Source organism: Chiloscyllium punctatum, chromosome 6 (genome assembly GCF_047496795.1).
Source record: "Chiloscyllium punctatum isolate Juve2018m chromosome 6, sChiPun1.3, whole genome shotgun sequence".
NCBI classification, from domain to species: domain Eukaryota; kingdom Metazoa; phylum Chordata; class Chondrichthyes; order Orectolobiformes; family Hemiscylliidae; genus Chiloscyllium; species Chiloscyllium punctatum.
This window is the reverse complement of record NC_092744.1, coordinates 66,765,907-66,782,268: the sequence shown is the minus strand read 5'-3', so window position 1 is coordinate 66,782,268 and position 16,362 is coordinate 66,765,907. Positions and strand designations below refer to the sequence as shown.

Here is a 16,362-nt window from a genome sequence, read left to right as displayed (position 1 = left end):
AGGTCCTGGGCCTCCTTCACCGCCGCTCCCTCACCACCAGACACCTGGAGGAAGAACGCCTCATCTTCCACCTCGGAACACTTCAACCCCAGGGCATCAATGTGGACTTCAACAGTTTCCTCATTTCCCCTTCCCCCACCTCACCCTAGTTCTAAACTTCCAGCTCAGTAACTGTCCCCATGACTTGTCCGGACTTGTCCTATCTGCCTATCTCCTTTTCCACCTACCCACTCCACCCTCCTCCCTGACCTATCACCTTCATCCCCTCCCCCACTCACCCATTGTACTCTATGCTACTCTCTCCCCACCCCCACCCTCCTCTAGCTTATCTCTCCACGCTTCAGGCTCACTGCCTTTATTCCTGATGAAGGGCTTTTGCCCGAAACGTCGATTTTGAAGCTCCTTGGATGCTACCTGAACTGCTGTGATCTTCCAGCACCACTAATCCAGAAGTGTGTGACTTATATCGAGGTTGGCTTATCACCGGCAAAATATGGCGAGAACAGCGTTGTGTATTATCATTTAAGTAGCAGTGAATGCTGCCAGCTTCCTGTGCTGACTTGTGACAGGGGCTTTCCAGTCAAATTTATATTCAGTGTTTCTGTACAGAGATCACATTATACAGCTGGGAGATGACAACGCTACGACAACAAATAGAAAAGCGTTACGATCCAGACGACCGTACACTGAAATTTGTGAAAAGGAAGGATGAGATCACAGGTAAATTAAAATATATGCTTTCTGTTATCTGCATGTCAAGTTTTGAACCAGCAACAAGAATTTAGTTTTAGAATTTTTATTCGCAAATTCGTGATCATCGATTAACATGATAAATTATTTTTTTCAAAGGTCTTTAAGCATCTTTTGATTTTTCTTCGAGATGACCACGTCCTTTCAGATCAAGGATCAACTGGTTAAGAGCTAATTTAAGTGCAAATAAAATGATGTTACTGATACATTAAAATATACTTCTGAAATATGCAGTAAACATTTCGATGTTTTGTCTTGTGTATAAATGATCAAGGTTGAAGCTTATTGACCTTGCCAGTAGAATTATGGTGTATTCATGTTCACATTCCCAGATATTGAGAAGTGAAAGTAAAGTCGTCATTGTCCCAATCTCTAATTAAAGAATAACAATCCAGTCGTGATCTTACCCTCCCGTCACCATGCCTTAGATGAGGGAACAGGTTGAGAAGGCAAGTCCTTCATAGCGACTTCAGTTGATGAAGGAATTGAATCCATGCTGTTGTCATCACTTTCAATCACAAATTAGCCATCCAGTCAAATTTTGGTGATCATTGTCAGAGCTCCCCAGATATCCTTTTACATACCCGCGGGGGATGCGTACCAGGGTCTACCACGGAAGCCGGAAACCCCGGATGGGAGCGAACCCATTCACTTCGATGGGAAATGTACCTTCCAGGAAACCTTCTGACCCCTGGTTCCCGATAATATGTTTGGGCCGCAGTAACCTGCGGGTAAACTGAAAGTACGGAAAATGATTCTGCAGATACCGGGGTCGCCCGGTATATGGATGGCGAGGTGGGGAAGGTTTCAATCTACCTCATTTGAGGGCTCTTGACGTGCAGTAGTAATGTCCCTATCTCTGTGCCAGGACAGCCGGGTTTAAATCCCACCTCCTCCAGAGGTGTGTTATAATATGCCAGCGCAAGGTGACTTGAAAACGAAAAAATGAAATTTGGAGGATGATCTTTGTTCCAGCTATAACTGTAGTGCAAATGTCACTGCCTCATAGAAAATGTGAAGGTCTGTGTGAGATCTATATTCCAGTTAATGAATATTAGTGACTGGATAATTGCCCCTTGGATCACATTTTTAGTTTCAAAGTGGTGTTCCGTTTCAGGAATTTACATATAGCAATAGTTGCTTTGCCTTGTTATTTCGTCACTTCTTTATAAACTCCGGTTGAGCTCAGCAACTTTCAGGTTCCAGTAATTTTAGTGGCCATTTTAAGTTATGCCAGCTCAATTTAAATTACTTCCTCTCAAACTAAAGACCAAAGATTTTTAAAGTAATTTAACTTTAATGATTAATGTTAAAAATCACACAACACCAGGTTATAGTCCAACAGGTCGGAGAGCAGACCTGATGAGGGAGCGTCGCTCTGAAAGCTAGTGTGCTTCCAATTAAACCTGTTGGACTATAACCTGGTGTTGTGTGGTTTTTAACTTTGTACACCCCAGTCCAACACCAGCATCTCCCAATTAATGATTAATGGTCTGTATTTTATATCACCATGCAACCTTGATTCAGTCACTCAAATACTATATTCCAAATCTTTAATATTATTAAAACCAATAAGCAAAATTGTTCAAAGATCTGAGGAGAGAAGCATTCATTTCAAAGTCCTTTTAATTTACTGAGATGTTCACAGCAATGTCCAGGGGATTAATCTTTGATTCTTTGTCGGACAATCCTGGAAGTTTGGCAACACTCACCTCTCACTTGAAGGTTTGCCTGGGTAGTTTGTATATTTTAAAAATTAAATCAGGAAAATTGGAAAAAGACATGTTTTCAATTGTGTATTTTCTTTGAGAATATGGATGGGCATTTTAAAATATTACATACAATTTTAAAATAGAGATGAACATTAACACAAATAAAATTCAGCAGACCATTCCATGTTGTGTTTTGTTGCATATATCCATCATCATTTAGGGTGTAGGTTTGCTCGCTGAGCTGTAGGTTTGATATCCAGACATTTCATTACCTGGCTAGGTAACATCATCAGTGGCGACCTCCATGTGAAGCGAAACTGTTGTCTCCTGCTTTCTATTTATATCTTTCTCCTGGATGGGGTTCCTGGGGTTTGTGGTGATGTCACTTCCTGTTTGTTTTCTGAGGGGTTGATAGGTGGCATCTAGATCTATGTGTTTGTTTATGGCGTTGTGGTTGGAGTGCCAGGCCTCTAGGAATTCTCTGGCATGTCTTTGCTTAGCCTGTCCCAGGATAGATGTGTTGTCCCAGTTGAAATGGTGGGTTTTTTTCATCCGTGTGTAGGGCTACAAGGGAGAGAGGGTCATGTCTTTTTGTGGCTAGCTGGTGTTCGTGTATCCTGGTGGGTAACTTTCTTCCTGTCATTTCTGAAATGACAGCCAGACTACTAAGACCCCTCGGAATCCTAGTAGCACACAAACCCACCAACACTCTCAAACAAAAACTAACAAACTTAAAAGACCCAGTACAACCCATGGACAAATCCAGCGTCATCTACAAAATTCCATGCAAGGACTGTCACAAACACTACGTAGGACAAACAGGAAGAAAGTTAGCCACCAGGATACACGAACACCAGCTAGCCACAAAAAGACACGGCCCTCTCTCCTTTGTAGCCCTACACACGGATGAAAAAAACCCACCATTTCAACTGGGACAACATATTTATCCTGGGACAGGCTAAGCAAAGACATGCAGAGAATTCCTAGAGGCCTGGCACTCCAACCACAACGCCATAAACAAACACATAGATCTAGATGCCATCTATCAACCCCTCAGAAAACGAACAGGAAATGACATCACCACAAACCCCAGGAACCCCATCCAAGAGAAAGATATAAATAGAAAGCAGGAGACAACAGCTTCGCTTCACTTGGAGGTCGCCACTGATGATGTTACCTAGCCAGGTAATGAAACGTCTGGATATCAAACCTACAGCTCAGTGAGCAAACCTACACCCTAACCCTCAACCTGAGCGACAAACCTTCACAAACCTTGCAAAAATCCATCATCATGTTAAGATGTTCATCAGATATTAGTCCAAGTTCAATGTTTAAACTGGCCCTTCTGTTATTGGTAATTCACATTTGCTGATTCCCAAATAGCATTCTTTCAAAAGTGACTGTGTTCCTTGCATTTCAGGAGATGATGATCCTAATATTTTGCGAGCAGAAATGTCCTGCAAACATGCAGTTGATCCAAATTCACTGACTAGTTGGTGTCGAAGTCTCCTAGATCAGGTAAGCATTTTTGGCTTTTAAATTGAGTCTGTCAAATTTAAAGAAACTATATAAATGTGTAAAAATACAACAATGCTTTATTCCACCTGCAGTGATGCTTTTTATGTTTTTTTTCCAAATTTGAATTTTATCAATATAATTGAATCATTCTTGTCCCTAGTTTCTCGTGCAATAAAATGTGCTGCAGTGAATGTGTCAAACTTTGCTAGACCACAATCTCCCTGAGGAGAAGTTTCAGGTCGTCTGGAGTACATAACACTTGTTAAAAATGATATTCTGAATATGTGGGCCTTGTGAACAATACCATTACTTATTGTACATTAAAATAAATCACTGCACATTGTACTGTATGATGTTACTTTGGTTCTTGTCATCTATTTATTTCAAATTTGGCATTTTATTAGGATTATAATATTTAGTTCTATCTTCAACAATTTAAAATAAAAATCTGAAACTTATTTATCACTTTTACCACATTGAATCTACCTGAGTGAGTTGGGAACTCGGTTAGTGAATTGTAACTAAATGATATACTACTCTGCCACACACATGATGCTCACTGAATTGAAGTTTGAAGCCTTCATTTGCATTTAACTTTGGAACCATAGGGTCAGTATAAGTTCTTCTGCCCAGCACTAAAGGAGGGAACGACAGAGAAATGTGGACATGAATGGCCCTATGATGAAGTTCGCAAACTAGCGGTTCTGACCGCAGAAGAGCAGCAATATTTTGAGGAAACTGTTGCTGTGTTGGCTGCAGCTGAGTACTGTGAATACCAATCAGTAAGTTTACTACAGAAATAACAATGCAAGTTAACTGTCACATCACATATAGATGTAATTAAATGTTGAAGATTTACATCATTGAAGTAAACTGTCCAAAGTTTGAGCCCCAATACAGATTTCAATAGCACACCATCAATTTACACATATTCCCTGTTTTTTGTCAGCTGGCAAATCTTCCATCTATGCTTGATTATTACCCCTTACTCTGTGAACTTCCACTTTGTACAATAACCTTTGATGCAGCAACTTGTCAAATGCGTCTGGAAATCTGAGTAGACTATATCTGCTGGCTCCCCTTTATCTTTAGTACAAGTTACTCTTTCAAAATACTCCAATAAATTGGTTAAAAATGATTTCTCTTCAACACAACCATGTTTACCCTTACCAATTACCTTGAATTTTTCTAAGTGTGCAGCTGTAATCACTTCAATAATTGATTCTTAAAGCTTTCGCACACCAGACATCAAGTGAACTTGCCTGCAGTTTCCTATTATGTGCACACTTTCCTTCATAAATAGATTAGTTATTTTGGCTTTCTTACATGGAATCTTTCTTGATTCAAAGGAAGTTTGGAAAATTTGGACAAATGCATTTACTTCCTTAATTGCCACCTCTTTCAAGTCTCTGGAATGAAATTCATCTGGACCCAGAGACTTGTCAGCCTCTAGGTCCAGCAGTTTGTTTAATACAGATTTCCACATGATTGTGATCTCATTATGTTCCTCTCTCCCTTCCATTCCTGGTTTATTGCTGTTATTGGCAATTTTAAAAATATGCTCTGTGGTGAAGATGTTATCTCATCCACCATTACTTTATTATCTACTCTTAACTCCCCATTCTCATGCTCTAGAGGTTCATTACTCCCTTTACTTATTATTTTACCTTTCAGATTCCTATATGAAGCACTTGCTGGTTTTACATTCCTAGCTAGCTTCCTTTCATACTCTAATTTATTTCTTTTAGTTCCTTTTGTTCATTGTAGGAGTGTAGCAATCCTGGGGTGTTGTGAGGAGTGGATTTAGGGTCTTGATTTTATCATAGGAGTGATGGTGAAACTGATAACACATCATCATTGATAACAGAAGCATCAGCAACTTCTGGGGGTTTGCACCTTTCATGGTTGCAATCTGGGTTATCAATGTGTATATATTCATGTCACTAAATATTTGGCCTTATTTTTACCACTAGTGTCCAGGATGCAGCACATTTGTTGAACGCAAAGACCTGGCTAACCTATGTGTCCACTGCATTATCTGCACTGCTGAGAAACAGAGTGTTTTTGAATTCTGCTGGCAATGCATGAAACCATGGAAAGGACCTGGGCCACGTTCTGATCGATGTGACAATGAAGGATGCACCAACATAGAATTGGATACACTGCGTAATTGCCCATTAATTAACCTCCCAGATACTGTTGTGACAAATTGCCCTTCTATTCGGGCCTGCCCTACTTGTGGCAGGCTGCTTGAGCACAACCAATTTGGTTGTAAAAATATTAGATGCAGTAGGTGTTTTACCGAATTTTGCTTTGTCTGCCTTGAGCTGACGGCTACGTGCCAGGCAACCAGAAAAGGGTCATGGTATAGTTATTGTTCAAAAGAGATGGCACCAAGGCAAAATTCAATACCAGTCTGGAAACAAAGAGGTTTTCATTAGTTGTATTACTAGTGATGTTCACAATAAGATAACACAGGATTTAATGGGCTGAATTTAATTTCCTCCCCTCAATGAGTCCGTTGGCAGGGATTTTCAATCAGGTGTGAGGTCACCACATGGGTACCCTTAAACTTTGAACTTTCACTTCAATCCCTCATGGAAGGCCCATGGACAGCCTTCTCTTTCTTTTTCCAGAACTGGGACACTATTGTGCACCACAAACGCACCCAGCCCATAACAGTTGTCTATTCCGGGCCGGCCTAGAATCTATGTATTTTTTTCCCCAAAATCACCTGTGATTATTTTTATGTTTTACAGTGAGACAGCAAATGAAGACAGCTATATAAAAAGGGTTTATTAACATTTTTTTCCCACCACCCCAGGAATACACCCATGTAGCTAATTTGCAAGCTATGCCTGTTGAGGGCAAGGCTAATGTTAAAAAGTGAGAGAGGTTAAGGAAAGAGGGAGGGGACTAAAGCAAAATGGAATTCGTGGCAGAGAATGAAGTGCTATACCCCCTGTAGTGCCCACCTCTCCCTAAAGGCATCGAGAGAATCGATGGGCACTGTGTGCTCCCTCTCCAGTGATGCCCCGGCATGAACATAACCACAGAAGAGGGGCAGGCCATTGGTAGAGGTAACCCCTTCCACAGCCCACTGGCTGGGCTTTCTTACGCAATGCCAAAGTGTGTACACTTAATCAAGCAATTAATCATACTGAACAACCTAATCCCATAATCACTGAAATTATCGCAGTAACAGGTAGGTAACAAACAAGCCCTGAAAAATTTGCTTGCAGGCCTCTGACATGAGGGACGGGCCCCTCATTTAAAGAAATGGTGTCTGGTTGAAGGACCTTGCATTGGCAAGGGGCCCCCACTGACAACCCTTGCTGCTGGTCCACCTCTTCCCCTCCCGTCCACCCTTACCCCCTCCTCCCATTGCTTCCCTTTGAGCAATATTTGGCCTCAGCTGGGTGTCACACTAGCGGCAGCTATTACCACTGTGATGGTATAGCTATACAATAGAGCGTTTGAGAAGTAACAATTCCCAAAGTCATTGATTCTGGGAAAGTCCATCATTTCATGGCAGTTGACACAGTGAGCGTGCCCTAACCAAGGCTCTCATTGGCTCTTCAGCCAATGTGCAAGATCCCCTCATCCCCATTACAAAAAAAAGTCAGTGAATTCAGTCAAACAGTGTGGGCTCTTTTGTCCCAATGTCCGAAAAACATTTAGATCTTTTAACTTCCTTCAGCAGTTTATTAAAACTTTGAAATGTGCTTCCCAACGTTTTTCCCACAGAAGCTCTATTTTGAGGCTCAAAATTGTCACAGCTCTTCGACGAGGACTCTGAGAGCCAGGGAGGTGGGATAGAGGTGATGGGGAGACCCTACAGAGCAGAGTAGCCAGAAGAGCCTCTGAAAACACAGGCCTGACACCTGTTAAAAATCAGTCAAAGCCTCGTGACTGCCATTACTGCTTTGGAGCCCATGACCACAAAGGTTCAGCTCTCAACCCCTTTGAGATCACAATCCTGACTTTGAGTAGTCCCTCCGTAATTTTTCTCAATATCAAAGTGGAGATTTCATTGATCAAACAGGTGAACTTCAAGAGTGAATCCACTTTTCTGGTAATTACATGTAACATTGATGAAATACAAGCTAGCATATGTGGTGGAATGTTTGATTATGCTTGCCTGGAAAGATTAATTGAATAATAATGGCTTGAAGTAATTGCTGAACCTTACATTTCAAAACATGTGGGAATGTGAGCGATTAACATTTAAACGGAAGAGAGATTTTCCTCAGTCATTTATGTTAAATTAGAAGCTGTATGAAGGAACTGGAATCTTTAAACCAAATAAGGGTATCTTTACTTGCAATTTTACTATAAACTGTCTGCTTATAATCAAATAAATGAACATGGTGCAATAACTTACTAAGTACAGTTTTGATTCTTTAAGGTCAAATTTAATTAACAGAAATTTCTTTCAATCCCACTGGATGAAGAAATCTCAACTGCAGATAACAATCCAGACATGGTTCTGGTAAAGCCCAATAATTTTTAAGACTGCAAAATTCAAGTCTAATGCATCTATAGTTTTAATATTAAGGGTGCCTTTTGGGAACAAAATGGCAATCACACTAAACACACAAACACTTCCACCTATTGCATGCTGGACACCAATGTTTGAAGTGTTGAGAAAGAACTGTAAGAGTGTACTGTATGAAATGCACAATGGAGGCAGATTATCAATCAGTGTGTAAGGTTGAATTGATACTCTTGCTACCATTTTGAACTTCATTCCTTCAACTAACATGCTCTCTTCAACATATCCAACTAAAAATGTGCTTTCAACAGCTTGTTAGCCTTCTTCTCATACCACCCCCTTCCCCCAACAATTTACTTAAAGAGATCATCAACTATGTTAAGTTGAGTTGTGCAATAAATTCTTCACGATCTCTGAGTCTGTGGTATTACTGAGGTTCCTTGTGCTATATAAAGTTGGCAAAGTTGATATGGGATGGTGCTGCAAATGGTGACAACTTTGGTTCTGAATTCAAGGATTCTGGTCAGACCATTTGCCCACAGTTATGGCTTTCACGGATTTTTTAAAAAGGGGAAAAAGGATGACAACAAGCTGTCTATAAAGGCAGGAGAAGTTTAAGGTGAAGGTCTTGTGCAACAATCATCTTCAGGGACTGTTTTTCATTCCTCAGCTTAAACTAAGACTCTTCACCTGTACATACCACGGACAACTTGTCTCTTGCATACTTTCTTTTTTATCAAATTCTTGGTCACCTTTTGCTAAATTCTAAAATTGTTCTAAGCCTTGAAGCTTTCTATTCTGTTAAACAGCATACACACCTCCTCCTTTTGTTTAATACTACCTTTAACTTGCATTATTAATTACAGTTGGTCTACTTTTCCTGTGAGGCATTTTATTTCTGTTGCATCTGTAGTGGCTCAGTTAATTGATAGCATTCATCTTCTAACTCAAAAGATCTGGGTTCCAGGCCCATTCCGGAGATGTGACTGCAAAAATCTAGGCTGACAGTCTCGTGCAGAACTTGGAGACAGTTGTTCTGTTGGAGGGGACATACTTCAGACAGGGTATTAAACTGAAGCTCTGTTGCTCTTTCATTAAAAGCTCCCATAGAACTGTTTAGAAAACTCTCAAAGAAAGAGCAATTGAACCTGGTAGAAAAGTAAACCAGGGTCTACTGTCCTCTAACCAGAATAACCATTTTTTTATCTGAAGCTACTGAAAGAACCAAAACTTCATACCAGAAATAATTTTATGCCTGAAATACTGAGAAAGCTCAGCTGTCATCAGTTGTGATTTAGAATTAGAGTTGGATTTTTATTGCCACTGTACCCAAGTACAATGATACAAAAGTGGACAATATCACCATTTCCAGTGCCATCTTAGGCACAAGGGTGATTAGGTATAAAGTATAAATATAAGGAAATATAGTCAAAAGTTCAATATTGCAGACCTTCCTAAGAGTTTAGCCATGCTGGGCTTGCACTCCCCAGAGGTGTGGAGGTGGAGACTTAACAGCAAGAGCGGTTTGTTCAATATATCGCATCAGTTGGATGACACTATGATGTATTGCTATAAATTCTGTGTCCTATGATTCTGCCCCACTAGCTACCTGATGAAGAAGCAGTGCTCCAAAAGCTTGTATTTCCAAATAAACCTGTTGGACTATAACCTGGTGTTGTGTAATTTTTAACTTTGTACTCCACACAGGGTTCGATCTCTTCCATGTTGGACTTGCTCTCCCTACTGCAGAGGAGAAAGCAAGGACTGCAGATGCTGGAGATCAGATTCGAGAATGTGGTGCTGGAAAAGGGCAGCAGGTCAGGCTGCATCCGAGGAGCAGGAGAATCGACGTTTCAGGCACAAGCCCTTCATCAGGAATGATGAAAGGCTGATGCACAAAACGTCGATTCTCCTGCTCCTCGGATGCTGCCTGACCTGCTGTGCTTTTCCAGCACCACACTCCCTGCCTCAGAGGCCAGGTGATCTCAAGTTGCCTGTTCTCGTCACCACTGCTCATGCCAAAAGACCTCTAACACTGTCACAGTGGGATCAATGCCCTGCACTGTGCTTGCTCTTCCCCATGCTCTTAATGTCCCCTGCACTGGCTCACTCTCTCCGCAGAAGGGAAGTAGATTAAAGTAAGAAAAAAACCCATGAAGGAAGAAAATGAAAGTCGAAATAGTAGATGACCTGTGGGTCAGGAGCCTGTATTAGCAGCAATCTGTGAGCTGGTTATGGCATGGCCAGCCTTCATATGTGCATGTTCACACAGTTTGCTGTGTGTAACTGAACATATGCAGGCCCACTTGAAATCCAAAAGCTGTTCTGAATTGAATTCTGGATTCTCTGGTAATTGAAGCTGATCGAGTCACCACAGACTGCTAAAATACACACTCCTCATTACAACTTGCAAACAGTGGATGGCTGCAGCAGATCCGAAAGCAGGAGAGATGGCAGAGATAAAGTTTATCTTCCTACTGATGTAAAGTAGGAATGCAATCACTCTGATCTACGATTGTGAATGTAATAAACACGCATTTGATGTGAAAACCCCAAATCCTGACTTGCTTGATTTCCTGGGCTTCTCAATGTGGATTGTGCTTGCGTATTGTCACAATCACATTTTGACAACAAAAATAAAAATGTCACTATTTTTCTCAGTATCGCATATTACACTTTGGCTCAATTTTGCAATGGCTGTTAGTAATTTGGCAGTGTGTGCACATCCAAGTTTGTCAGGTTGTTTCCATGTCAGATTTGACAATACAATCGCAGAGCTGTCCATCTTATTCCAGCTGTTGTTCAGAACTCAGCTTAACAATGGCAGCTGAGGACAAGCTAAGGGCAGCTGGGTGAGAAAACAGAAAAAAATTAGATTAGATTACTTACCGTGTGGAAACTGGTCCTTTGGCCCAACAAGTCCACATTGACCCTCTGAAGAGCAACCCACCCAGACCCATTCCCCTACATCTAACACTATGGGCAATTTAGCATGGCCAGTTCACCTAACCTGCACATTTTGGATTGTGGGAGGAAACTGGAGCACCCAAAGGAAACCCGCACATACATGGGAAGAATGTGCAAACTCCACACAGACAGTTGCCTGAGGTGGGAATCAAACCTGGGTCTCTGGCGATGTGAGGCAGCAGTGCTAACCACTGTGCCACCGTGCCACTCCAAGAACACAGCAAGCTAGAATGATAATAACATAGGGGAAAGCTGCAATGGTAGCAGCGTGATCATCAGCTGCAATATCTCTGAAATCATTCATTTTGCTGGAACAAAAACACTTGCCTGTTAATGGAACTATACCCACAGATTGATGCATGCATGTTATTGATCCTCATTTACTTTTCCCCATAAAACAAACTCACGTGGACAATATTGTGTGATAATGAAATGGAGAGCTGCTTTATTCCTCCTAAAATGCATCTTCCTCATACAATCATTGTTAGCATACAGGGCACATAAAAACATCAGAACTAGGTGCAGGAGTAAGCAATTCACTCCCCTGAGCCTGCTCTACTATTCAATACAATCATGGCTGATCGTTTGAAGTTAAGCATTACAGAAAAGAACTGTACTATGTGGAGATCTTTTCCTCCTCATCCATTATCCATCACTAGACGCCCTTCCTTGACATTTAGTGTTACCATTCCTTTATATTGCAAAAGCCTGGGCAGCTATAAGATATCTCGTTGAGGGCCACACCATTGAGGAAACCCACAATATACCTTCTGTCTACAATCTCAACTTTCACAAAGCTGCCCTCAGGACATAGTCTAGGCATTCCGGGGAAATATCGTTCCAAAACTATAGGTGCACATAGCAAACACTTACACCATCCCAGAAATGATGATTTTGCAAATATTGTGCTAGTCACTAATAAAAATAGAAATCTTTTGCTAGTCACTAATTTGCAGATTTGCAAGCAGAACAAGTATTTCAAGGTGTCAGCTCTGTATCTTGACGCTCGGAGAAACATGCCATCCTTCTGAATCCTGTGGTGCACAAGAGCAATGTTGTTCTTATTGACTTTATGACACAATACAGCTCAAGCACAATCTCCTTGGGCAAAAAAACATCCAGAAATGGCTCTTACTTTTGGTTTCTAACTCCCTTAAGAGTTTCCCTTCCCTTTTCTACAGGTACAACATATCATTATACTATCTTCTCACTAAGGAAAAATGTACAAAATAGCCCATTTTTAATGGCAAGTTTACAAAGGAGAAACGATCCCTATTAAAAGCTGCGAGCTGCAGTTTAAGTTGCTAACTACATCTCTCAAGGAGGGAACTTGAATGGTACACAAAGATCATGACTACTTTCTTATGCTGGGGAGATGTGAAAGTGAGTGCACATCCCACTGCTTTGGCATATCCAGCTGTTGACAGATGAGCACATCAATACATCATATTGAATGACCTCATCGTGCATCATTGTGTGACTTTACCGCAGGGAGTACAAAGGTGTTTCAAGAAGTAATTTTTTTGAATTACCAGACAGAGGCAACTCTTTCAAAATCTTTTTTTGGCAGAGATTCAGAAACCGATACAGTCTAGTATGCATAGATCTTTATGTGGTTGAATTTTCCTCTCCTTCCATCACATGGGCAATGGTTAGAAAGATGATAAATTACAGCAACAAATGGAAAAAACAGGTTCTCAATGGTCTCATTAATGAGTGGTGATTACCTTATTTCCATGCATTTACATTTTATTATTAGCTCAGCTTGATTCAGTTCTTGGTTAGTGGTGCTGGAAGAGCACAGCAGTTCAGGCAGCATCCAAGTAGCTTTGAAATCGACATTTCGGGCAAAAGCCCTTCATCAGGAATAAAGGCAGTGAGCCTGAAGCGTGGAGAGATAAGCTAGAGGAGGGTGGGGGTGGGGAGAAAGTAGCATAGAGTACAATGGGTGAGTGGGGGAGGGGATGAAGGGGATAGGTCAAGAAGGAGAGGGTGGAGTGGATAGGTAGAAAAGAAGATAGGCAGGTAGGACAAGTCCGGACAAGTTATGCAGACAGTTACTGAGCTGGAAGTTTAGAACTAGGATGAGGTGGGGGAAGGGGAAATAAGGAGACTGTTGAAGTCCACATTGATGCCCTGAGGTTGAAGTGTTCCGAGGCGGAAGATGAGGCGTTCTTCCTCCAGGCGTCTGGTGGTGAGGGAGCGGCGGTGAAGGAGGCCCAGGACCTCCATGTCCTGGGCAGAGTGGGAGGGGGAGTTGAAATGTTGGGCCACGGGGTGGTGTGGTTGATTGGTGCAGGTGTCCCGGAGAAGTTCCCTAAAGCGCTCTCCTAGGAGGCGCCCAGTCTCCCCAATGTAGAGGAGTCAGCATCGGGAGCAACGGATACAATAAATGATATTAGTGGATGTGCAAGTAAAACTTTGATGGATGTGGAAGGCTCCTTTAGGGCCTTGGATAGAGGTGAGGGAGGAGGTGTGTGCACAGGTTTTACAGTTCCTGCGGTGGCAGGGGAAAGTGCCAGGATTGGAGGGTGGGTTGTTTGGGGACGTGGACCTGACCAGGTAGTCGCGGAGGGAACGATCTTTGCGGAAGGCGGAAAGGGGTGGGGAGGGAAATATATCCCTGGTAGTGGGGTCTGTTTGGAGGTGGTGGAAATGTCGGCGGATGATTTGGTTTATGCGAAGGTTGGTAGGGTGGAAGGTGAGCACCAGGGGCCCTCTGTCCTTGTTACAGTTGGAGGAGTGGGGTCTATGGGCGGAGGTGCGGGATGTAGACGAGATGCATTGGAGGGCATCTTTAACCACGTGGGAAGGGAAATTGCGGTCTCTAAAGAAGGAGGCCATCTGGTGTGTTCTGTGGTGGAACTGGTCCTCCTGGAAGCAGATCCAGTGGAGGCAGAAGAATTGGGAATACGGGATGGCATTTTTGCAAGAGGTAGGGTGGGAAGAGGTGTAATCCAGGTAGCTGTGGGAGTCGGTGGGTTTGTAAAAAATGTCAGTGTCAAGTCGGTCGTCATTAATGGAGATGGAGAGGTCCAGGAAGGGGAGGGAGGTGTCAGAGATGGTCCAGGTAAATTTAAGGTCAGGGTGGAATGTGTTGGTGAAGTTGATGAATTGCTCAACCTCCTCGCGGGAGCACGAGGTGGCGCCAATGCAGTCATCAATGTAGCGGAGGAAGAGGTGGCGAGTGGTGCCGGTGTAATTATGGAAGATCAACTGCTCTACGTAGCCAACAAAGAGACAGACATAGCTGGGGCCCATACGGGTGCCCATGGCTACCCCTTTGGTCTGGAGGAAGTGGGAGGATTCTAAGGAGAAATTGTTAAGGGTGAGGACCAGTTCGGCCAAACGAATGAGAGTGTCGGTGGAAGAGTACTGTTGGGGACATCTGGAGAGGAAAAAACGGAGGGCTTGGAGGCCCTGGTCATGGCAGATGCAGGTGTAGAGGGATTGGATATCCATGGTGAAGATGAGGCGTTGGGGGCCAGGGAAACGGAAGTCTTGGAGGAGGTGGAGGGCGTGGGTGGTGTCTCGAACATATGTGGGGAGTTCCTGGACTGGGGGGATAGGACAGTGTCAAGGTAGGTAGAGATGAGTTCAGTGGGGCAGGAGCATGCTGAGACAATGGGTCAGCCAGAGTGGTCAGGCTTGTGGATCTTGGGAAGGAGGTAGAACCGGGCAGTGCGGGGTTCCTGGATTATGAGGTTGGAAGCTGTGGGTGGGAGATCTCCTGAGGTGATGAGGTTCTGTATGGTCTGGGAGATGATGGTTTGGTGATGGGGGGTGGGGTCATGGTCGAGGGATCAGTAGGAAGAGGTGTCCTCGAGTTGACGTTTGGCTTCAGCGGTGTAGAGGTCAGTGCGCCAGACTACCACTGTGCCCCCTTTATCTGCTGGCTTGACGGTGAGGTTGGGATTGGAGCAGAGGGATTGGAGGGCTGCGCGTTGAGAGGGTGAGAGTTTGGAGTGGGGGAGGGAGGTAGACAGGTTGAGGCAGTTAATGTCCCAGCGGCAGTTGGAAATGAAGAGGTCGAGGGCAGGTAATAGGCCAGCGCGGGGTGTCCAGGTGGATGCAGTGTGTTGGAGGTGGGCGAAGGGGTCCTCGGAAGGTAGGCGGGAGTCCTGATTGTGAAAGTAAGCTCGGAGGCGGAGGCGACGGAAGAATTGTTCAACATCACGGCGTGTATTAAATTCATTGATGTGTGGACGGCGGGGGATGAAGGTGAGTCCTTTGCTGAGGATTGATCGTTCGTCCTCAGTGAGGGGGAGGTCTGGGGGGATAGTGAAAACTCGGCAGGGCTGGGAGCTGGGATCTGGTGTGGGTGTAAAGCTGGGAGTGGGGGCGGAACCGGTAACTGGAGTGGGTGTGATGGTGGGGGGAATGGGGGTGGAGTCATGAGCAGGGGTAGTGTTCCCCTTGAGGTTCTGGGGGGTGGGGATAGTGACAGTGGGGTCTGTGGGGGGCATGTCAGCAGAATGCAGGTGAGTGGCGCTGGTGGGGGCGGAAGTGGTGGTGACCACGGCAGTAGGGGTGGCGGACGTCACTGAGCATGTGGCATCAGCAATGATGTGAAGGGCAGAAGTGATGTCAGGTGTGATGAATGAGGAATTGTGAGGGGTGGAAGTGGTTGTGGGAGCGGCCATGATGGGGGCTGAAGTGACATCATCAATCAGTGTGGGGGGTGGCAGGTGCATCAGCCGCATGGCTAATGGTGGAATAGGTTCCAAGGCCAGGGGAATCTTCTGGAATGTTTGAGGAGCGCTGGCCCAACAGTACCCTTCCACCAACACTCTCATTCGTTTGGCCGAACTGGTCCTCACCCTTAACAATTTCTCCTTTGAATCCTCCCACTTCCTCCAGACCAAAGGGGTAGCCATGGGCACATGTATGCGCCCCAGCTATGCCTGTCTCTTTGTTGGC

General features: G+C 43.7%; 1 protein-coding gene across 2 annotated transcripts; it reads left to right on the top strand.

Moving 5' to 3' along the window:
- Nucleotides 1-366: 366 nt before the first annotated feature.
- Nucleotides 367-10,093, top strand: LOC140479044 (E3 ubiquitin-protein ligase RNF19B-like). 2 transcript variants are annotated; one of them, XM_072572836.1, is made up of 4 exons: nucleotides 367-720; nucleotides 3,883-3,980; nucleotides 4,589-4,762; nucleotides 5,954-10,093. In XM_072572836.1, exons 1-4 carry the CDS (start codon nucleotides 633-635, stop codon nucleotides 6,419-6,421), a joined length of 828 nt encoding a protein of 275 aa, XP_072428937.1. In that variant the 5' UTR covers nucleotides 367-632; the 3' UTR covers nucleotides 6,422-10,093. The 2 variants fall into 2 exon arrangements, with proteins under 2 accessions (XP_072428937.1, XP_072428938.1); XM_072572837.1 differs by lacking the exon at nucleotides 367-720 and adding an exon at nucleotides 1,424-1,545.
- The last annotated feature ends 6,269 nt before the right edge of the window (nucleotides 10,094-16,362 follow it).